The sequence below is a fragment of the Trachypithecus francoisi genome, unplaced genomic scaffold (genome assembly GCF_009764315.1).
Source record: "Trachypithecus francoisi isolate TF-2019V2 unplaced genomic scaffold, Tfra_2.0 Lachesis_group2, whole genome shotgun sequence".
Taxonomy (NCBI): domain Eukaryota; kingdom Metazoa; phylum Chordata; class Mammalia; order Primates; family Cercopithecidae; genus Trachypithecus; species Trachypithecus francoisi.
The window spans coordinates 107,138,952-107,156,241 of record NW_022681465.1 but is presented as its reverse complement, the minus strand read 5'-3'; the positions used below and the strand labels follow the sequence as shown (position 1 = coordinate 107,156,241).

At 39.8% G+C, this 17,290-nt stretch overlaps 1 protein-coding gene across 3 annotated transcripts in view; it reads right to left on the bottom strand.

The window, feature by feature from the left end:
- Positions 1–17,290, bottom strand: part of IQGAP2 (IQ motif containing GTPase activating protein 2) — a 315,690-nt gene that overhangs the window by 36,398 nt on the left and 262,002 nt on the right. For all 3 annotated transcript variants that reach the window (XM_033179907.1, XM_033179908.1, XM_033179909.1), the window contains 5 exons: positions 16,671–16,740; positions 13,340–13,548; positions 6,873–7,022; positions 3,189–3,352; positions 25–249 (listed from right to left, as the gene is read on the bottom strand). In XM_033179907.1, coding sequence (XP_033035798.1) covers positions 25–249; positions 3,189–3,352; positions 6,873–7,022; positions 13,340–13,548; positions 16,671–16,740 — 818 coding nt within the window. The remainder of the gene's footprint in view (positions 1–24; positions 250–3,188; positions 3,353–6,872; positions 7,023–13,339; positions 13,549–16,670; positions 16,741–17,290) is intronic.

Here is a 17,290-nt window from a genome sequence, read left to right as displayed (position 1 = left end):
CAACACCTTCCGGACTCTTATTACCTGGCCTCTCCAGTCTGTGTTTCTAGTTGGTTCACCCAAGCCTTGTACACCTCTACAGGGTTCGTGTTGATAATCAGCGACTTGTCCTCGATGATCTCTTTCACCACTGCAGCCAGGAGTTGGCGCAGGGTGTTCTGTCCCCGGGCACCTCTATTGAAGCTGACGACCATCTTGATGACTGTAGGGTTACCAGTAACTATGTCCTGTACCTGGTCCACCTTCGATCTAAAAAATCCCAAGACAAAACAAAATGGTTTGCTTCTATGGATACAGTTTTTTTTTTTTTTTTTTTTTTGAGACAGTCTTGCTCTGTCACCCAGGCTAGAGTGCAGTGGTGTGATCTTGGTTCACTGCAACCTCCACTTCCCAGGTTCAAGCAATTCTCCTGCCTCAGCCTTCTGAGTAGCTGGGACTACAGGTGTGTGTCACCATATGCCTGGGGCTAATTTTTGTACTTTAGGATGGGGTTTCACCATGTTGACCAGGCTGGTCTCGAACTCCTGATCTCAGGTGATCCGCCTGCCTTGGCCTCCCAACGTGCTGGAAATACAGACATGAGCCACGGCACTGGGCCTGGATACAGTTTTAAACAATGTATCCTCCCTCTGGAAGGCAAGGACTTCATGGAATTGTACTTTTCTTTATGAAAATCTAAGTTGGTGTGTTTCAAAAACAATCATTTATAAGGTGTATATTTCTTTTTTTCTTTTTGAGACAGAGTCTCACTCTATTGTCCAGGCTGGAAAAACAAACAATCATTTATAAGGTGTATATTTCTTTTTTTCTTTTTGAGACAGAGTCTCACTCTATTGTCCAGGCTGGAGTGCAGTGGCGTGATCTTGGCTCACTGCAACCTCCTCCTCCAGGGTTCAAGCGATTCTCCTGTCTCAACCTCCTGAGTAGCTGGGATTACAGGCACGCGCCACCATGCCCAGCTAATTTTTGTATTTTCAGAGACATGGAGTTTCACCATTGTTGGCCAGGCTGGTCCCAACTCTGACCTCAAATGATCTACCCGCCTTGGTCTCCCAAAGTGCCGGGATTACAGGCATGAGCCACTGTTCCCAGTCTATAAGGTGTATGTTTCTTAGATGAGCAATTTGAGGATCTGAAAATAAAGCCACAGCCTCAATTTCAATCTAGAAGGCAGGTATGAGCTGAAAATGGACTAGGACTAACAATACTGGGTGACACTGTACAAGTATCATGCCCCTGTAGTTATCAAATTTCAAAAACAACTTTCTTGATTGAATGAACTGTTTTCACTTTTTCAAATCCCACTCAAAGCTGCAATATAGCTTCTAGCCACATCAGATGGCTGAGAGAGCTTTTCTTGATTTATGGTTGCTGATTCTTTGGGCCTCTCTCCTGTCTTCCTTACCTTTCTCTTCTCCCTCTTGACCACTTTCTCTCTCTCTTCCACCTCCTCCCCCTTTAGAGCCTGACAGTGCCTGGTTCTTATCTTATCCAGTCATTCCTTTTTATTTCCTTTGCTGGCTCCTCTTCCCATCTTTAAATGCTATTTTTGTTTATTTTTTGACTAACTGTAGGTGCTTATAAGGTGAATGAGGGTGAATTAATGCCCAAACAAAAGAATAACTGGTCTACCAGAGTCCAGCCAAAACCCACGTTCTCCCCTCAGACCTCATGTGCATGTACAGCTTCACCCGTCATCTCTCTGGGACCTATCCCCCTGAAGTCAGGAGTTTGAGATCAGCCTGGCCAACATGGTGAAACCTCTTCTCTACTAAAAATACAAAAATTAGCTGGGCGTGGTGGCGGGTGCCTGTAGTCCCAGCTACTCAGGAGGTGGAGGCAGGAGAATGGCATGAACCCAGGAGGCGGAGGTTGAAGTGAACTGAGATCATACCATTGCACTCCAGCCGGGGCGACAGAGTGAGACTTTGTCTTCAAAAAAAAAAAAAAGAAAGAAGGAAAGAAGGAGGAGGAGGAAGAAGGAGGAGGAAGAAGGAGGAGAAGGAAGAAGAAGAAGGAGAAGAAAGAAGAAGAAGAAAGAAGAAGAAGAAAGAAGGAGAAGAAGAAAGAAGAGAGGAGGAGGAGGAGGAGGAGAAGGAGAAGGAGGAGGAGGAAAAGGAGAAGAAGAAGAAGAAGAAGAGGAAGAGGAAGAGGAAGAGGAAGAAGAAAATAAATAAATAAATAAAGATTTCACAGATCCCCAAAAAGCAAATAGAGCCTTAACAGCTGGGCCTTTACTCAGAGTCTCCCACAACCTGGCCCTACCCTATCTTTCAGGATTCATCTCCTGGTAGTTACTAATTAAGTCACATTCTGGCTAGACTAATTTACTTTCCTTCTGGGACCTATGCCCATGCCGTTTCCACCACCATTGTGCCTTCTTTCCCTTTTCTATCTCTTCTCATAAAAACTGCAGCTATTCCTCAAGGTTTTGGGTCAAGCACCTCCTCTTCTACAAAATCTTTACTAGTCAACCTGGCTGGAATCTTTCCTCCTATCCTCTAACCTGATACATTGTGCATGTCCTTCATTTAGACGCGTCCTTCATTTAGTACTTACCACATTCCACTGCATAGCATTCCTATTGCCGATGAATCACATTTCTCATGGGCTTACCGAACCTGGAGGGCAGAGGTGCCTGGCTCCCGTGCTCCCAAAACCAATAGGAGCTAGTATGACTTAAGGTTTCCACAAGTTACGAAGGCCACCTGAGCTCAGGACATTTCTCATGCATGTTTCTCAGTCCACTCATTATAGCTACCTATACAATTTTTACATTAACTGAGTCAGAAAATAATTTAGCAAAAGTAGTTTAAGTTCTAGTAAGAAGGGAGGACTATTTAGGCAGAGATTGCACTTTGCATTCTCACCCATTAATGGCCTTACTACTCAGAATTTTAATTAAGTTAAATGTTTTCACTGACTTTCAATATACTACTGATTTTCAGTTGTTATAGACATACAAAATCAAAAGTTAATTTAACACTACAGAAAGTATCATTGGTGGGAGAAAATAGTACTTGAATATAGCTCTAATGATATAGAAGTATTCTCAAGAAACTTGATATATTTTAATATGTGGGAATAACTTGTATGAATTGAAAAATAATTTTAGTAAACCAAAGACAGCCACCACTAACAAAAGGATCTATTCATTGGTATTTTTACATACATATTTGTATACATACTTTATTTCTTCCTCCAGAGCAGTTTTAAAAAGCTTGAGAAGTAGATATTCTTCTCGCTGATTAGAGGCATAATTATATAGTGTGAAAATAACAGTATCCATAAATTTAGTGGACTTGTTCTGTGGCATCTGGAAAATCAGCTTAGCCAAGTATAAAGGGTTGGTCTAGAAGGAAAGAAGGAAAAAGAAAACAAAAAAATCCCACAAAACAATAAGTTAATATATTATTAAAGCACAAAGCAATATCTGATTCCCTGTCTTCAACGACTTAATGTCACTAAAAGCATATAGATGAGTATATAAAATAATTTTTATGTGCCAGGTACTCATCTCTATGCTATTAGTAATATAGTATAACTTTCTACTATAGTTTCCTTTAGACTGATATTATATAACTTTCTACTTTAGCTTCCTACCGTATATTAATATTTAAAAATATTAATATCAAATATTAATTACTTAATATTATTCATATCATACTATAGGAAGCTATAGTAGAAAATTATGACAGGATTTAAATGATACACACTATATGATACACTTAACATATTATATCTACTTTTCACTGTTGACCTTTTTGAGCCACATATTAATATTTATTGTAGAGACGCAGAAGACAGGGTGGGTAGCCAACAGAATCTGGTGTCCAAAGACACTGGCAAAGCTTGGGCATGGTGGCTCGCACCTACAATTCCAGCGGTTTGAGAGACAGAGGCAGAAGGATAGCTTGAGCCCAGGAGTTCGAGACGAGCCTGGGCAACATGGACAGGCCCTGTCTCTAGAAAAAAGTAAAAATAAATTAGCCAGGCGTGGTGGTGCATGCATGTAGTCCTTGCTACTCAAGAGGCTGAGGTTGGGAGGATCATTTGAGCCCAGTATTTCAAGGCTGCAGTGAGCCGTGATCATACCACTGTATTTCGGCCTAGACAACACAAACTCTGCATCTTAAAAAAAAAAAAAAAAAAAAAAAAAGTGGACTAAGGGCCCAGCTATATAGACTGGCCTAGAAGGATTGATGGATGAGTAGAAGGAAATGCATACTATCTTGTCAGACTGGAAAGAACAAGAAAAGAATACATGTACAATGTGGAAACAGCAAAATGGCCACAATGTTCTACACAGAGTGAGAAGGGGGAGTGAGGTAGGGAGGTTGAAGAGAGGGGTGAAGGTCAGGACAGTTGATAAGGGAAGTGCCAGAAGACCATGAGCAAAAAATAACAAAGAACTTAAAATGGACGTGGAACCCTGAGGGTTCTGATGAGGGTGGACCCGTTGGATACAGAACCAGCCTTCATGGTGATGTGGCTTTTCTCGAGCAGCTACACCTACCAGGTAGAAGTTCAAAGAGAACAACAGTATTCAGGTTACAGAGGAAAGTATGTTCGAAGAGAAATTTAATACTCCTAATCTTCATCTTCTTTCTGACAAGAGAAGAAAATTTTTCTATACTTGAAAACTAAGATTCATCTAATATACTCAAGCAGTTTGGGCAGCTTTTAAGAAACCTCAAATTCTGGTTTACTTTACCACTTAGGTTTACTTTTAAGTTCATAATGATTGGTTGAAATTTTATAAATAAGCAGCTCAGTACTTTTTCTTGACAGCTCTGTAGTGACTCTTTTTCAATGTGAAGTATATAGGAATTAGGAGAAAGGAAACTTACTCTAGGACTAAATAAAGATGCCTACTCACCATTCCTCCTAAGGTTACCTAAAATTTTTTAAATTTAGTTTCACACTGAAGAGACAAATCCCCCAAAAAACTATATACTAGCTGACCTGTGGCTTTGGTTAAGAATTTTTGCTACGTCGGGTGTGGTGTCTCATGCCTGGAATCCTAGTGCTTTAAGAGGCTGAGGTGGGTGGATCACTTGAGCTCAGGTGTTTGAGATCAGCCTGGGCAACATGGAGAAACCCTGTCTCTACAAAAAACACGAAAAAATTAGCCAGCCATTGTGGCATATGTCTGTAGTCCCAGCTACTCAGGAGGCCAAGGTGGGAGGATTGCTTGAGCCCAGGAGATGAAGGCTGCAGAGAGCTGTGGTTGCTCCCCTGCACTCCTGCCTGGGCGAGATAGACCTTATCTCTACAAAAAAAGAAGTCTTGCTAAAGTGTAACCTGCGGGCTGAAGGAATCCAGGCCATTTGCTTTTCTATAATTTCTTCAGTGATAATGGGCTAATGTCTCAAAAGAAGAGAAGGAGAAGAAAAATATATGATTTCAACAGGGATTTCACTTGATACAACTGAATGGATGCACTCTTTGGTTGTACATTTTGGATTGTTTGTGGATAAAGTTTGGTGGGATTATTCTAAACATGCTCCTCTGCTTTTTCTTCTTCCCAAATGCCTCCATTTATATAATAAACAATGCAAGTCTTAGGTCAATGACTAGATTTTGACTTATGACAAATTCTGTCAAATTGAGAAAACTAAATTCTACAGAATCTTCAATATGCTTGAAATTTCATGGATATAAAAAATGATAAGTGCCTAAGATTAACTTTCAAACTGGTAGCTGACTACTAAATTAGGCAGACCAACATCCTTTCCTGCTTAAAGGGAGCCCCCTTTCTTTCTAAGTTTGCTGGCGTGAAACGGTGGGTTCCACAGACAATTCTAAGTACTGTTAACCTTTTCCTTCTGTACCGCCATGTGGTGGCCACTTGTGTGAAGATGTTCATATGTTTGAAGATGTTCTCCAATCTCTTATTCTAAGTAGAGAAATTTCAAACCTACCAAAATTAACATCGTGTTTCTCCATGAGATTCGCCACACCTCTTATTTATGGTTTGTGTCATGTGCTCTCTATACATCTACAGACAGTGACATCCTCAAAGAAAGATCTAAGTGTCTCCAGGCTTTGAAGGAATTCCAACAGTGGCCCCACTCTGAGAGACATCTGACTCTTCCAAGGGAGAACTATGGATCCACCTCTTTGGGGAAACTTTTCCTGCTGAAGCGGATGCTTGTTTATTTCTACCGCTATCACGCAGTTTCCTTTGTGACTAGTTGTATGTGCTAGTAGGCCTGACAGGCTGAATCAATGGTCAAACAAAACAATAAGTGATTCATCAAAGTCCAACCATAACCAGTCAAACTTATTAGTTCTCATCATCACTCAGGAAGCAATGGAAAATTACTATTCATTTAGATCACAGTAACGCCATGAAAATAATAAAAGAAAAAAGAAATACTGTTTTGAAATCCCAAACCCTCTGGCTCTTTCCCCCACAGAAGGGGAGACTGGTTCTGGTAAGTATCTGTTTTTCACATACAGTTATTTTAACTTTTTCATGGATGACTGTATCTGTTTTTGTTTTGTTATTATCAGATTTATATTGTTTCTGCAGGTAACCGTAGTATAATATTGTGAAGAGCATGGGCTCTGAAGCCAAACTGCCTGCATTTCAAACCCCCTGCTTTATCATTTACTGACTGTGTCTCAGTTTTCTCATCTGTAATGCAGGAATAACAATAGTACTCATTCTCTCGCGGCTCCCAGGGTTATGGTAAGAATTAAATGAGAGAATGTATGTAAAGCACCAACAATAGCCTTGGTACTTAGTAGATGCTCAAAACAGGTATGCTATTATAGCTGAAGCATGATAAAAGACTCCCTGTAAGCCACAGACATGTAACATAGTAGTACTCCCAAACTCAGAGTGAAAGATAAATTGCTCTCACCTGTAAAAGGTAAAACAGTTGCTGATATGTTTCTAGTGTTTTTCTCCTCTCCTTACTCAAACTTTTTATTCCTTGGTTGTCGGTGTTATTCAGTATTTCCATTTCTCCTCCTTTTTTCTTATTCAGCTTTTTACTGTGTGAAATTACATCCTGTAAAAAATTTGATGAGATTACTGCTTTTTAATTCTTGTACTCTTTTCCTCCTCCCTTCACATACAGGATTGAAACACACATATTTGGAAATACAGGCATACCTCATTGTATTGTGCATTGCTTTATTGTGCTTCACAGATATTGCATTTTTTTTTTTTTTGCAAATTGAAGATTTGTGCAACCCTGCATTGAACATGCCTGTTGTCACCATTTTTTCCAATAGCATGTACTTACTTTGTGTCTCTGGGTCACATGTTGATAATTCTTGTAATACATAGAACTTTTTCATTATTACACTATCTGTTATGGGGCGCTGTTATCAGTGATCCTTTTTTTTTTTGAAATGGAGTCTCTCTCTGTCACCCAGACTGGAGTGCAGTGGTGCAACCTCGGCACACTGCAACCTCCGCCTGCCAGGTTCAAGCGATTCTCCTGCCTCAGCCTCCCGAGTAGCTGGGATTACAGGCACCTGCCACCACGCCTGGCTAATTTTTGTATTTTTAGTAGAGATGGGGTTTCACCATGTTGACCAGGCTGGTCTCGATCTCCTGCCTTCTTGATCCACCTGCCTCTGCCTTCCAAAGTGCTGGGATTACAGGTGTGAGCACCCGGCCTATCAGGGATCTTTGATGTTACTATTGTAATTGTTTTAGGGTACCACAAACCATGCCCATATAACTTAAGCAGCAGTTCTGACTGCTTCACCAACTTTCCTTTTTCTCTTCTCTCCTTGGGCGCCCTATTCCCTGAGACAGGACGATATTAAAATTAGGTTAATTAATAACCATACGATGGCCTTGAAGTGTTCAAGTGAAATTTACACATCTTTCACTTTAAATGAAAAGCTAGAAATGATTAAGCTTAGTGAAGAAGTTATATCAAAAGATTATATCAAAAGATAGGCTAGGCCTAAAGCTAGGCCTCTTGCACCAAACAGCCAAGTTGTGAATGCAAAGAAAAATTTCTTGAAAGAAATAAAAAATGCTACTTCAGTGAAAACATGAAAGATTAAAAAAACCAAAATGGCCCTATTGCTGATATGGAGAAAGTTTGAGTGGTATGGATAGAAGATTAAACCAGCATAATATTCCTTTAAGCCAAAGCCTAATCCAAAGCAAGGCCCTAACTTTCTTCAATTCTATGAAGCCTTAGACAAGCCAGGAAGCTTTGGAAGAAAAGTTGGAAGTGGGCCAAGTGTGGTGGCTCATGCCTGTGATCCCAGCACTTTGGAAGGCCAAGATGGGAGGATGGCTTCAGGCCAGGAGTTTGAGATCAACCTGGGTAACAGAGCAAGACCCCATCTGCACAAACAAATTTTAAAAATAAGCCAGGTGTGGTGGCTCATGCCTGTGGTACTAGCTACTTGGAAGTCTGAGACCCGCAGTAAGAAATACATTTTCCATCTTTTATTGGTGAACACACATACACCCTCTCTCTTACTAATGGTGCATGCTGATATTTTTTATTTGCTTTTATTCTATTCCACTTTTGAAGATTACTCATTGTGACACACTAAAATGATTTAATGACCCTAATGGCACATGACTCATATTCGAAAGTCGCTGTTCTAGAACACCTCCCCTGTCACTTGGCATTAGTTCACTGTCCCAGAGTAAGTGGTAAGAAAGTTGCTTTTCCTAAAACTTCTTCCAGATTTTTGACTGAGCTCTTAGCTGGACCTCTACATGAGGACTCTACTTGCACATCAGGAATGCTGGGCCAGTATCCTTAGAGGGGCACTATGGTCAGTGTGGACAACAGCGTTTTGCTCTGCATGCACTACTGACATCTGTCACCCTGGATCCTTCCCACCAAATACCAGCAGGGACCCCTAGTCATTTTCACAGCCGACATGTGCCCGCCCTCATTTCCAATTGCCACTGGGGATAAGAACCACCGTCAGGTCTTGCCTAAAGGGTAAGCTCTAAATATGTTTACTTCCTGGCACCCCATTCTCCCATGGCTGGGGTCAGCCTATTGAGCAGCTGGGGTCCAGAGCTCTAGGAAGCTCTCGAATAAGACAGTTCCATGTGGCTACATCCATTGCCTTCCAGGTCCATGATTTTGTTCTTTCTCATTCTCAGCTCAGAGAGAGGCAGCCTTGACTTACCCACTTACTTCTGTCACCCCAGTTGCTTTTATAGGGAAAGGGGAGAGGGGAGTTGATTTACATTCCCATAACATTTTTTAAAAAGCAACATTTCCCCCTTGTTTTACCAATATATAAAGTGTATTCAGTTCAAAGAAAGGAACTGTAGTTACCACCAGATAGAGGTCAAGGGGGAATCTAGGCAGGTGGCTGTCTGATAATCCTTATCTATAAGAAGTCCTAAGACATCACTAGAGTAAATGTGGCTTATAGTGCCAGTTAATCCACATTTTTCCTCTTCAGATAGCTGGCGATGTTAAATCATTCAACTCCCTCAAATACACAGAATAAATCTATTACCTTGATTTTAAATATATGGCAGGAAAACAAGTCTTGTTACCTAGAATCCCCCCCTTTTCCCTCCCAAGTGTTTTCAGTGGAGGTCACTCTAGAAACTAGGGGCTTTTTGTTTTGTTGCAGACTTCATCTTCTGGTTAATGGTTTTTGCCATATACAGAAGAGAGGATAGGGGTGGTGAGCAAGATCTGGGGCAGATCTAAACTCCTCTGCATTAAAAACAGAGAGAGTTGGTGAAGGCAGGACAGGGAGAGGAATGGAGGGAGGGAAGCAGCGGAGGCAATGCTGAACCCAGAAAGGGGAAGAGAGGGCAGGCCGGTGGCTGTGCCGATGGAACAGCGCCTGTCTGCTGGAGCTCCAAGGGCAGAGCCGGGTACAGCAACCAGGATAGCCCCTCTGCCTTCTCCCTGTGAGGTTCGGACTTGCTCATGAATGTGCTTGGGTGAATGGAGGTTTGCTTTGGGAAGCTTGAAAATGGACACAAGAGCCAACCTAGACAAGGATAACAAACAGAGCGGTTACTTTTTATTCATCACAACTCACTTTTCCTGATTCTTAATCAATATCGAACACTGGAGGAATACCGTGGTTTGAAAGAGGAACTGTATTTGGCTTGTTTATGATAGTCCCACATCTCAATACTGCCCTTTTCCCACCACCTTTCCCCTTTTCCTGATAAGGGGATATCTGCAGGCCGGTAGTACGCTATGATATAAACATTTTTGTAGAAAGTGTGGGCTAGTATGAAGGGCTTGGGCTTGGGCGTCGTAAAGATATGGATATCTGCAGAATATAATTAGCTTGGTAAACTTGCACAGGTTAACCTAAGCTTCAGTTTCCTCATCTATAGAGTGACTACAATAACAGCAATTTTACTGAGTTGCTGTGAAGATTAAAAATATATGTCAATCACCTAGTACATTTTCCAAGGAAGAAAACACACTCACAGAGAGGTTAAGAAACATGCTCAAGGTCACATGTTAATATAAGCAGTGAAGTAGTATAATTAAGCATTAATAGTTACAAATCTCAATCCTGAGTTTCAGGTAGTACTGGCCTGCAAATCTGGGCTCCTAGATGATACATCACACTTATGAATGGGAATTTTAGTGCTAGTTTTAGATTAGCTTTAGTCTCTTAATTTAGGCTTTCCTTCCAGCTAGGTTGACCTATAGCTTTTTTTTTTTTTTTTTTTTTTTTGGCTCCTGTGCCTCCAGGAAACCTCTATTTCAGTTGCTTTGTCTTCTTTCTCCAAACTATTCTTTTTGCCTAAAATCAATATTAGTCACTTCACTAACCTACAGATTTTGAGGTTTTTAGGAGGAATGCTGATTTTTAAAAGAACTATAAAAAATGTTAAGGTTACTAGCAAGAGTTAGCACTGTTCTGTAAGAACAAAGCCATTTCCCTTTACAATCTCTCTTTCCTCACTAAACACACACTCATTGTTAAAAATAAAAAGGTGTGGGGAGGAGGGGGAGGAGATAAACTTAACTATCACACAAAGAAAAATCACTTAACTTCTTTCTCCGTCTGGCTTATTATTATTTTTTGATAATATAAGAAATCATACTACCTTAGGCACTATTTTCTCCTCTACTAAATCGCAAACCTTTCCTCCTGCTTTAAAAGTATCAAAACCATTATTTTTAGTGGTTATACAACATCTACATTAAACTAATTATATCATCCTCTATTGTTTTGGCCTTCAGGTCGTTTTCCACTTTTTCACTACTATAAATAAAGCTTCAACTGCTCTGTTCTTTATCACTACAAACGTTCTGTCAATGATAAGGCTAACAGCTGCATATTTAATAATCATTAGTTTAATCACTAAAAAATGTTGGATACATATTTGGTGTTTGCAAATATGTTGAAAAACTTCACAATGTTATCTATTAGTGATAAGTGGCTTTAAAAAACCCCCCACAAAACTCAAGCATTCATGAAAATCTGATAACTTGCCATGATTGCGTTTCCAAAAGATACATATTATTTAAACTATGTACTGATTTGCAACTAAGCCTTTATTTTAAAAGGCAAGACATTTCCTGTTTATGATTTTATGGCGATAGGGTGAAACAGCAGTTTAAGGCTATAAAAAGCATTCTCTAAAAAACCTTCTGGAATATATTACACTTTAAAAGTTCTCATGTATGTCAAACAATACAAATACATTATTTTTTAAAAAGTACTATTTTTCTGGATAAAATAATAAAAGTAGTTTTATTCCTGAATATTAAGAAGAGACAATCACTTGTGTTTATAAAATGATGTTTTTCTTATTTTCTCCTCCACAATTGCCCTGGTGTCTTTATGAGGTCTGGAGGACCAGCCTGGGGCATTCACATGCCCACGTAACTGGCAGCCTCCTGTGGCTGCTCATCTCCCAGCTCTCCAGAACACTTGCTTGGTTGCTCGCCACTGGAGCTCCACCTATGAGCCACTGTAGCCTTCTCAGAGTTTCCAGAAGGTCAGTTTCCCTCTTTGACCTATCAGTTTTCTGAAAACTGATGTGGCACATAGGAAGGGAACAGGGACGGGGAGAGAGGTCTTATCCTAGGCATCTGTTCTTGGATAAAAATGACGCTTTTTACACTTTTTTTTGAGCCCTGATATTGGCAGGTTTCACACAGATGTGAAGTCACACCGTGATTTATTTAGAAGTTATCAATGGGGGCAGTGTGACTCTGTACGTATTTTGGAAATACGTGGGGATGTTTTTTAATATCTTAACAATTGAAGGGCACTCCTGCTTTATAGAGAGCAGGGATTGGGGATGAGAGGTGCTCTGTGATCTGGCGATTTGTGGGATGGTCCTGTGTAAATAATTGCCCTACACCTTCCATGACAGAACTTTTGAATGTCTTACTGGTCATTTATGTAGGTCAAGATTCTGTTTGTAATTATCTAAGCCTAGAATCTAATTGTTTTACGTAGATGTGTAATATATTTTCTCCACACAAAATTAGGATTTTCTAGAATTGCAACTGCTGTGTAAACTGGGTGGAGACTACACTTGGCTAATGCTGAACTTTACAAATAGTTGTTCTCCATTTGGGAAAATGAGGTCCTGCCAGCTCTACCACTTCTTCACGTCAGTTGCCACTGAAGCCCTCACAATCGGTAGCTGTTCTGTGAAGAGGTCCACACCCCTGGTAACTGTATCATGTCTTCCAATGTCATCAGGCATATACATTTTCTCAATAAAATGTGTGCTTTTATTAACAATTACTCTTTAATTTCCTCTTTTGTATTCATATAAAGGCCCTAGTCTTATTCTGAAGGTATATATATCAGTACATTTTATCACATAGATTTCATTTCAGAATAAGGAAGCCTTACAAAATGTTATAAATGGGGAGGCATAAAATTTTACAGACTGGAGAACCACTAATTTATAATAGAAACGATAAAAACTTATCGTAGATTCCAAATGAACTTAGCTAGACCAAAGTATCATGCACATATATAATCACAAACAACATGTTTCAGTCAACAGTAGACCTCATATAAGACATTAGTTCTATAAGATTATAGTATAATATTTTCACTGTATTTTTTCTATGTTGAGCTATGTTTAGACACACAAATACTTACCTTTGTGTTACAATTGCCTGTAGTATTAGTACAGTCACAAGCTGTACAGGTGTGTAGCCCAGGAGCAGTAGGCTCTACCATATAGCCTAGGTGTGTAGTAGACTCTACCATAATCTGTGTTTACGTAAGTGTTCTATGATGTTTGCATCAGGATGAAATCACCTAATGCTACATTTCTGAGAACGTATCCCTGTCATTAAGTGACTCTTGACTGTATGTAGGCATCTTCCCTCTTCTGGGAGCTGACAGTCCCAAAAACCCCACTGACCTCTAGTGTGATCCTGTTCTTCACCAGGAGTCCAATCTTGATGTCCATCAGGTTCAGGTCTTTTTCCAGCTGTTGATTGGCCCTGATCTTGGTCACTACTTCTTCCCTTAATCGTGCAACCTCTAGTTCCTCCTGGAAATCCAAATCACTTTGGTCCAACAGGTATACAAATTTGCGAATTACTGTTAATGGTGGGTTTTCAGAGCCAACTGCAGTGACAGGAACAGGTATACTTTAATTAGGAAAGCTTGGAATGATTATCAACAGGAAAGAAACAAGGTCTTAAACAAGTACCAGAAAAATATACCAATGAAAGTACTTGGTCTAGGGTGAGAATCATTCTACCCACCCCCACACAATTTAAAATCTGGACAAGGAAACTGATCAATAAATAAATGAACAAAACAGATATCTGGCCCCACTCTTTTCTAGTTATCAACTCCCCTTTTCTCCCTTTTATCAGCTCTCTCTCACACTGTTCCCTGGACTCATGCACTAAGAAGATAGTACTATCTGTGCCTCCTTCCTCAGGAACCTGGGAAAGAAAGTTAATATAAGTTACCTCGACCCTGAGACCTTGTGCTTGAGCTAGATAAGTGACTTACATTCTTGCTGCAGGAAGCAGAAAGTGGTTTCTCCCAACCCAAAGGATCTTTGGGAAGGAGCCGGAAGTAGGCGAAAGCTGAATTAGAAAAGGGCCAGGAAGGGAGGACTGTAAAAGCCAAACAGGAACCAACAGAACGATAAGTGAAATGAATGTTCTACTCAGCTGAAATAAAAAGATTTTAGAAATTGAAACTTGGCCTTTGTTCTTTGAGCACCAGCCAAGGGAGGGTGCTCAGAATCTATAGGTCAGCCCTTGTTATTGAGAGGGACATTGTCACATAAACTCTAAAAGGGTTTTTCCCTTAGTACCTGGAACTTTAGGCTTTGATTTCCTGGCACTCTGACTCTTGGAAAATATTTTAACATGCTTAGGGAGATAACAGCTGGGTAAACTGTAAGAATAAATCATCTCGTCCATTGAAGACGAATGATTAGACCCAATACTAGAGAGATGACTTGCAAGAGCTAGTCCAGTCATGGCCATCTCAATAGCTGCCCTCCTTTACACCTAGGCCCTTGACAGTCTTCCTTTGACTTCCACCTTAGTTCTGTGGTGTTTTGACACTAAAGGAGTAAGAAAACCAGCACCACAAACAACTGCATAAACCCAGCATGGAAAACCAAATCTATAGTCAGGTATGTTATTTTACCACTGCTGATGGCCTTTATTGGAGAATTTTCCTTGGATCACCGGACCCTTTATTTCCTGACCACTGAAGCACATCAATTTATTTTCCTTCCATTTCTAGCAAAGATGCTGCCACTGACATGACCACTTCAGGGAAGGCCTTAGCAATGCACCACAGCTCATCCATGCAGCCAAGTTGGGGGAACATGAGCCCTCCCACCGTGGCCAGAGTTGATGGCTGCTTCTCCCTCCCGCTAAGGGTTATATCTCTTCATATGTACTAACAGTCCCATCGGAAAACGACTAAATTTTAGCTTTACTAATTGTTATGGCCTGAATTTATTATTTCCTCTATCAATACTAGGCTTTTTGCCATCTTCATCTGAGAATGACTTTGTGGTACGGGTATTTTCATTTCAGGAAATCAGACCCCTTTATAGTCTGCACCTACAAGTGACCACATCTTAGTTCCAGCAACTTTCAAGCTGGAATGCATTCAGTGACATTCCAGAGAAAAAGGGTGAGAACAGATGATAACAAACTTAGAAAAGTTTTGGTTACCATAAATTTTTTTGGTTACCATAAAAGCACCCAATTTGCTGAAGCCCAGAGAAGCTTAGATCTAACTCACTCACCGAGATGGTTTCTCGATTTACCTTTTATGTCCCAATATAAAGTTGCCTAGATTTTAAAATTGGAATTTGTGTTTGTAATAAAAAAGTAAACAAATAAAAAACATCACTGTAATTGCTTAAAAAAAAAACATGTCACCTTGAACGAAATGAAAATTAGCCTGTGTTCATTTGGAAGATTTACTTTGAACTCATCTTTCATATATAAAAGCAATAGCAAACATATTTTAGTGCCAGGGCTCAGAAAAAGAAAAATCCTCTTTAGCCTTCTTTAAAAAAAATTCAAAACAACAACAACACATCTACTAGCTGAGAGGTGAGCTGGAATCTAGTGGAATGAGACATTATTCAGTAGATTCTGCAGGCTGGAGGCAGAGTGAGGACTTCAAGCGTCCCTATATTTTCCTTAACAAGTACCAGGGAAGATCTTTCTTCAGCCATATACTTTATCCCTTAATTCAGACAAACTTTAGATAATAAAAGGTGCTGGCTAAACTTACTAGGCACTGTAAGTACTAATAAATTTATCAGCAAGCTTTCCTTGACTGTGCATGTTCCTGTGATAATTAGAATGGAAAAACTGAATATATGAAGAATGAACTTATGATGTAAAAAAACAAAATAACAAACATAGGCAAAGTTGGGACTGTAAGGAGATAGCACAAAATGTGATTGTTATTTTTTGGTGAATTTTATTTTGCTATTTTCAAACTTTCTACACATTTTTATTAAAAACCTTAATCTGTAATCCCAGCACTTTGGGAGGCTGAGATAGGTGAATCATGAGGTCAGGGGTTGAAGACCAGCCTGACACACATGGTGAAACCCCGTCTCTACTAAAAATACAAAATATTAGCTGGGTGTGGTGGCTTGTGCCTGTAATCCCAGCTACTCAGGAGGCTGAGGCAGGAGAATCGCTTGAACTGGGGAGGTAGAGGTTGCAGTGAGCCAAGATTGCGCCACTGCACTCCAGCCTGGGCGACAGTGTGAGACTCTGTCTCAGAACAAAAACAAACAAACAAAAATTAAAAATTATTCTGTGAAAATTTCAGCATGAAATTGCAGGAAGATGTTTGCAGTTGTCATTTTTGGGAGATGAGACTATGTCTAACAAATTAAACAATGTAAATGTAAGGTTATTTTCTGGCTAACTCTTTTGCATTAGATTTTTGACTCTAGCTTAGATTGAAAAAAAATTCAGCATTTACGCCAACTCCATTCTCTTTGAAGAAGAAATTATACCATGTGGCTGATCCTTTCCATTTAATAGGAAGGCCCATTTCCTGTCACCAAGTGTTCCTCTGTGTACTGATTTAGAACCTGGGGCCTGAGATGATCAAAATCTACTGGAAACAATGGGTATCCTCTGTTCTTAGAGCAACCTCTGAAGTGACCAATATGGACCAATATGTCCTTGCCTGGTTTATAAAAAATCCTTGCTTTGTTTCAGAAAGCTCTCACTTACCCAGTGTTTTGTAGTCATCTCTAGCTTTGTTCGCTCTCAGCAGTGACTGTATTTTCACAATTTCATTATTCTGCAAAAGATTGAGACGGGTCTTGATCTCCCAGTGTCCCACCTACTCCATTATTTTTGAATTTAGAACATTTAAGAACCGTTAGTATTTAAGAACTGACACTACTTAGAACTGACAGTATTTCAATGTGATGTATTCAACGTTTATTTTTCCATTTTCTTTGAAGAAGAGGTCAGATAAGTTAACTAAAAGTACAAACAAGACTGTAGGGGAACTGCTTAGACAAAGAGATCTAAAAGGGGAAAATAATTTTAGCACAGAACTTAGATGATCCAATCTATGTTCCCATATCTCTTCTCTAAAGATTCAGGAAAAAATCCCTCCCAGCGGCTTCTATTTAAAGTAAGCAGTTAGCAGTTGAAAAAACTACATATGCAATGCTGGAAAATATTTCTCTAGAGTCTTCTCTCTTTGGTGTTACTAGCCTACAGTTTTCCCCTCACCCATTTTCTATTGAGTCCTGACTGGCGAAGTCTAACTCTCAACATGATTTCTGAATGAAAACAGTAAGCCTCCAAATATTATCATATGAAGTTCTAAGATCCATTCT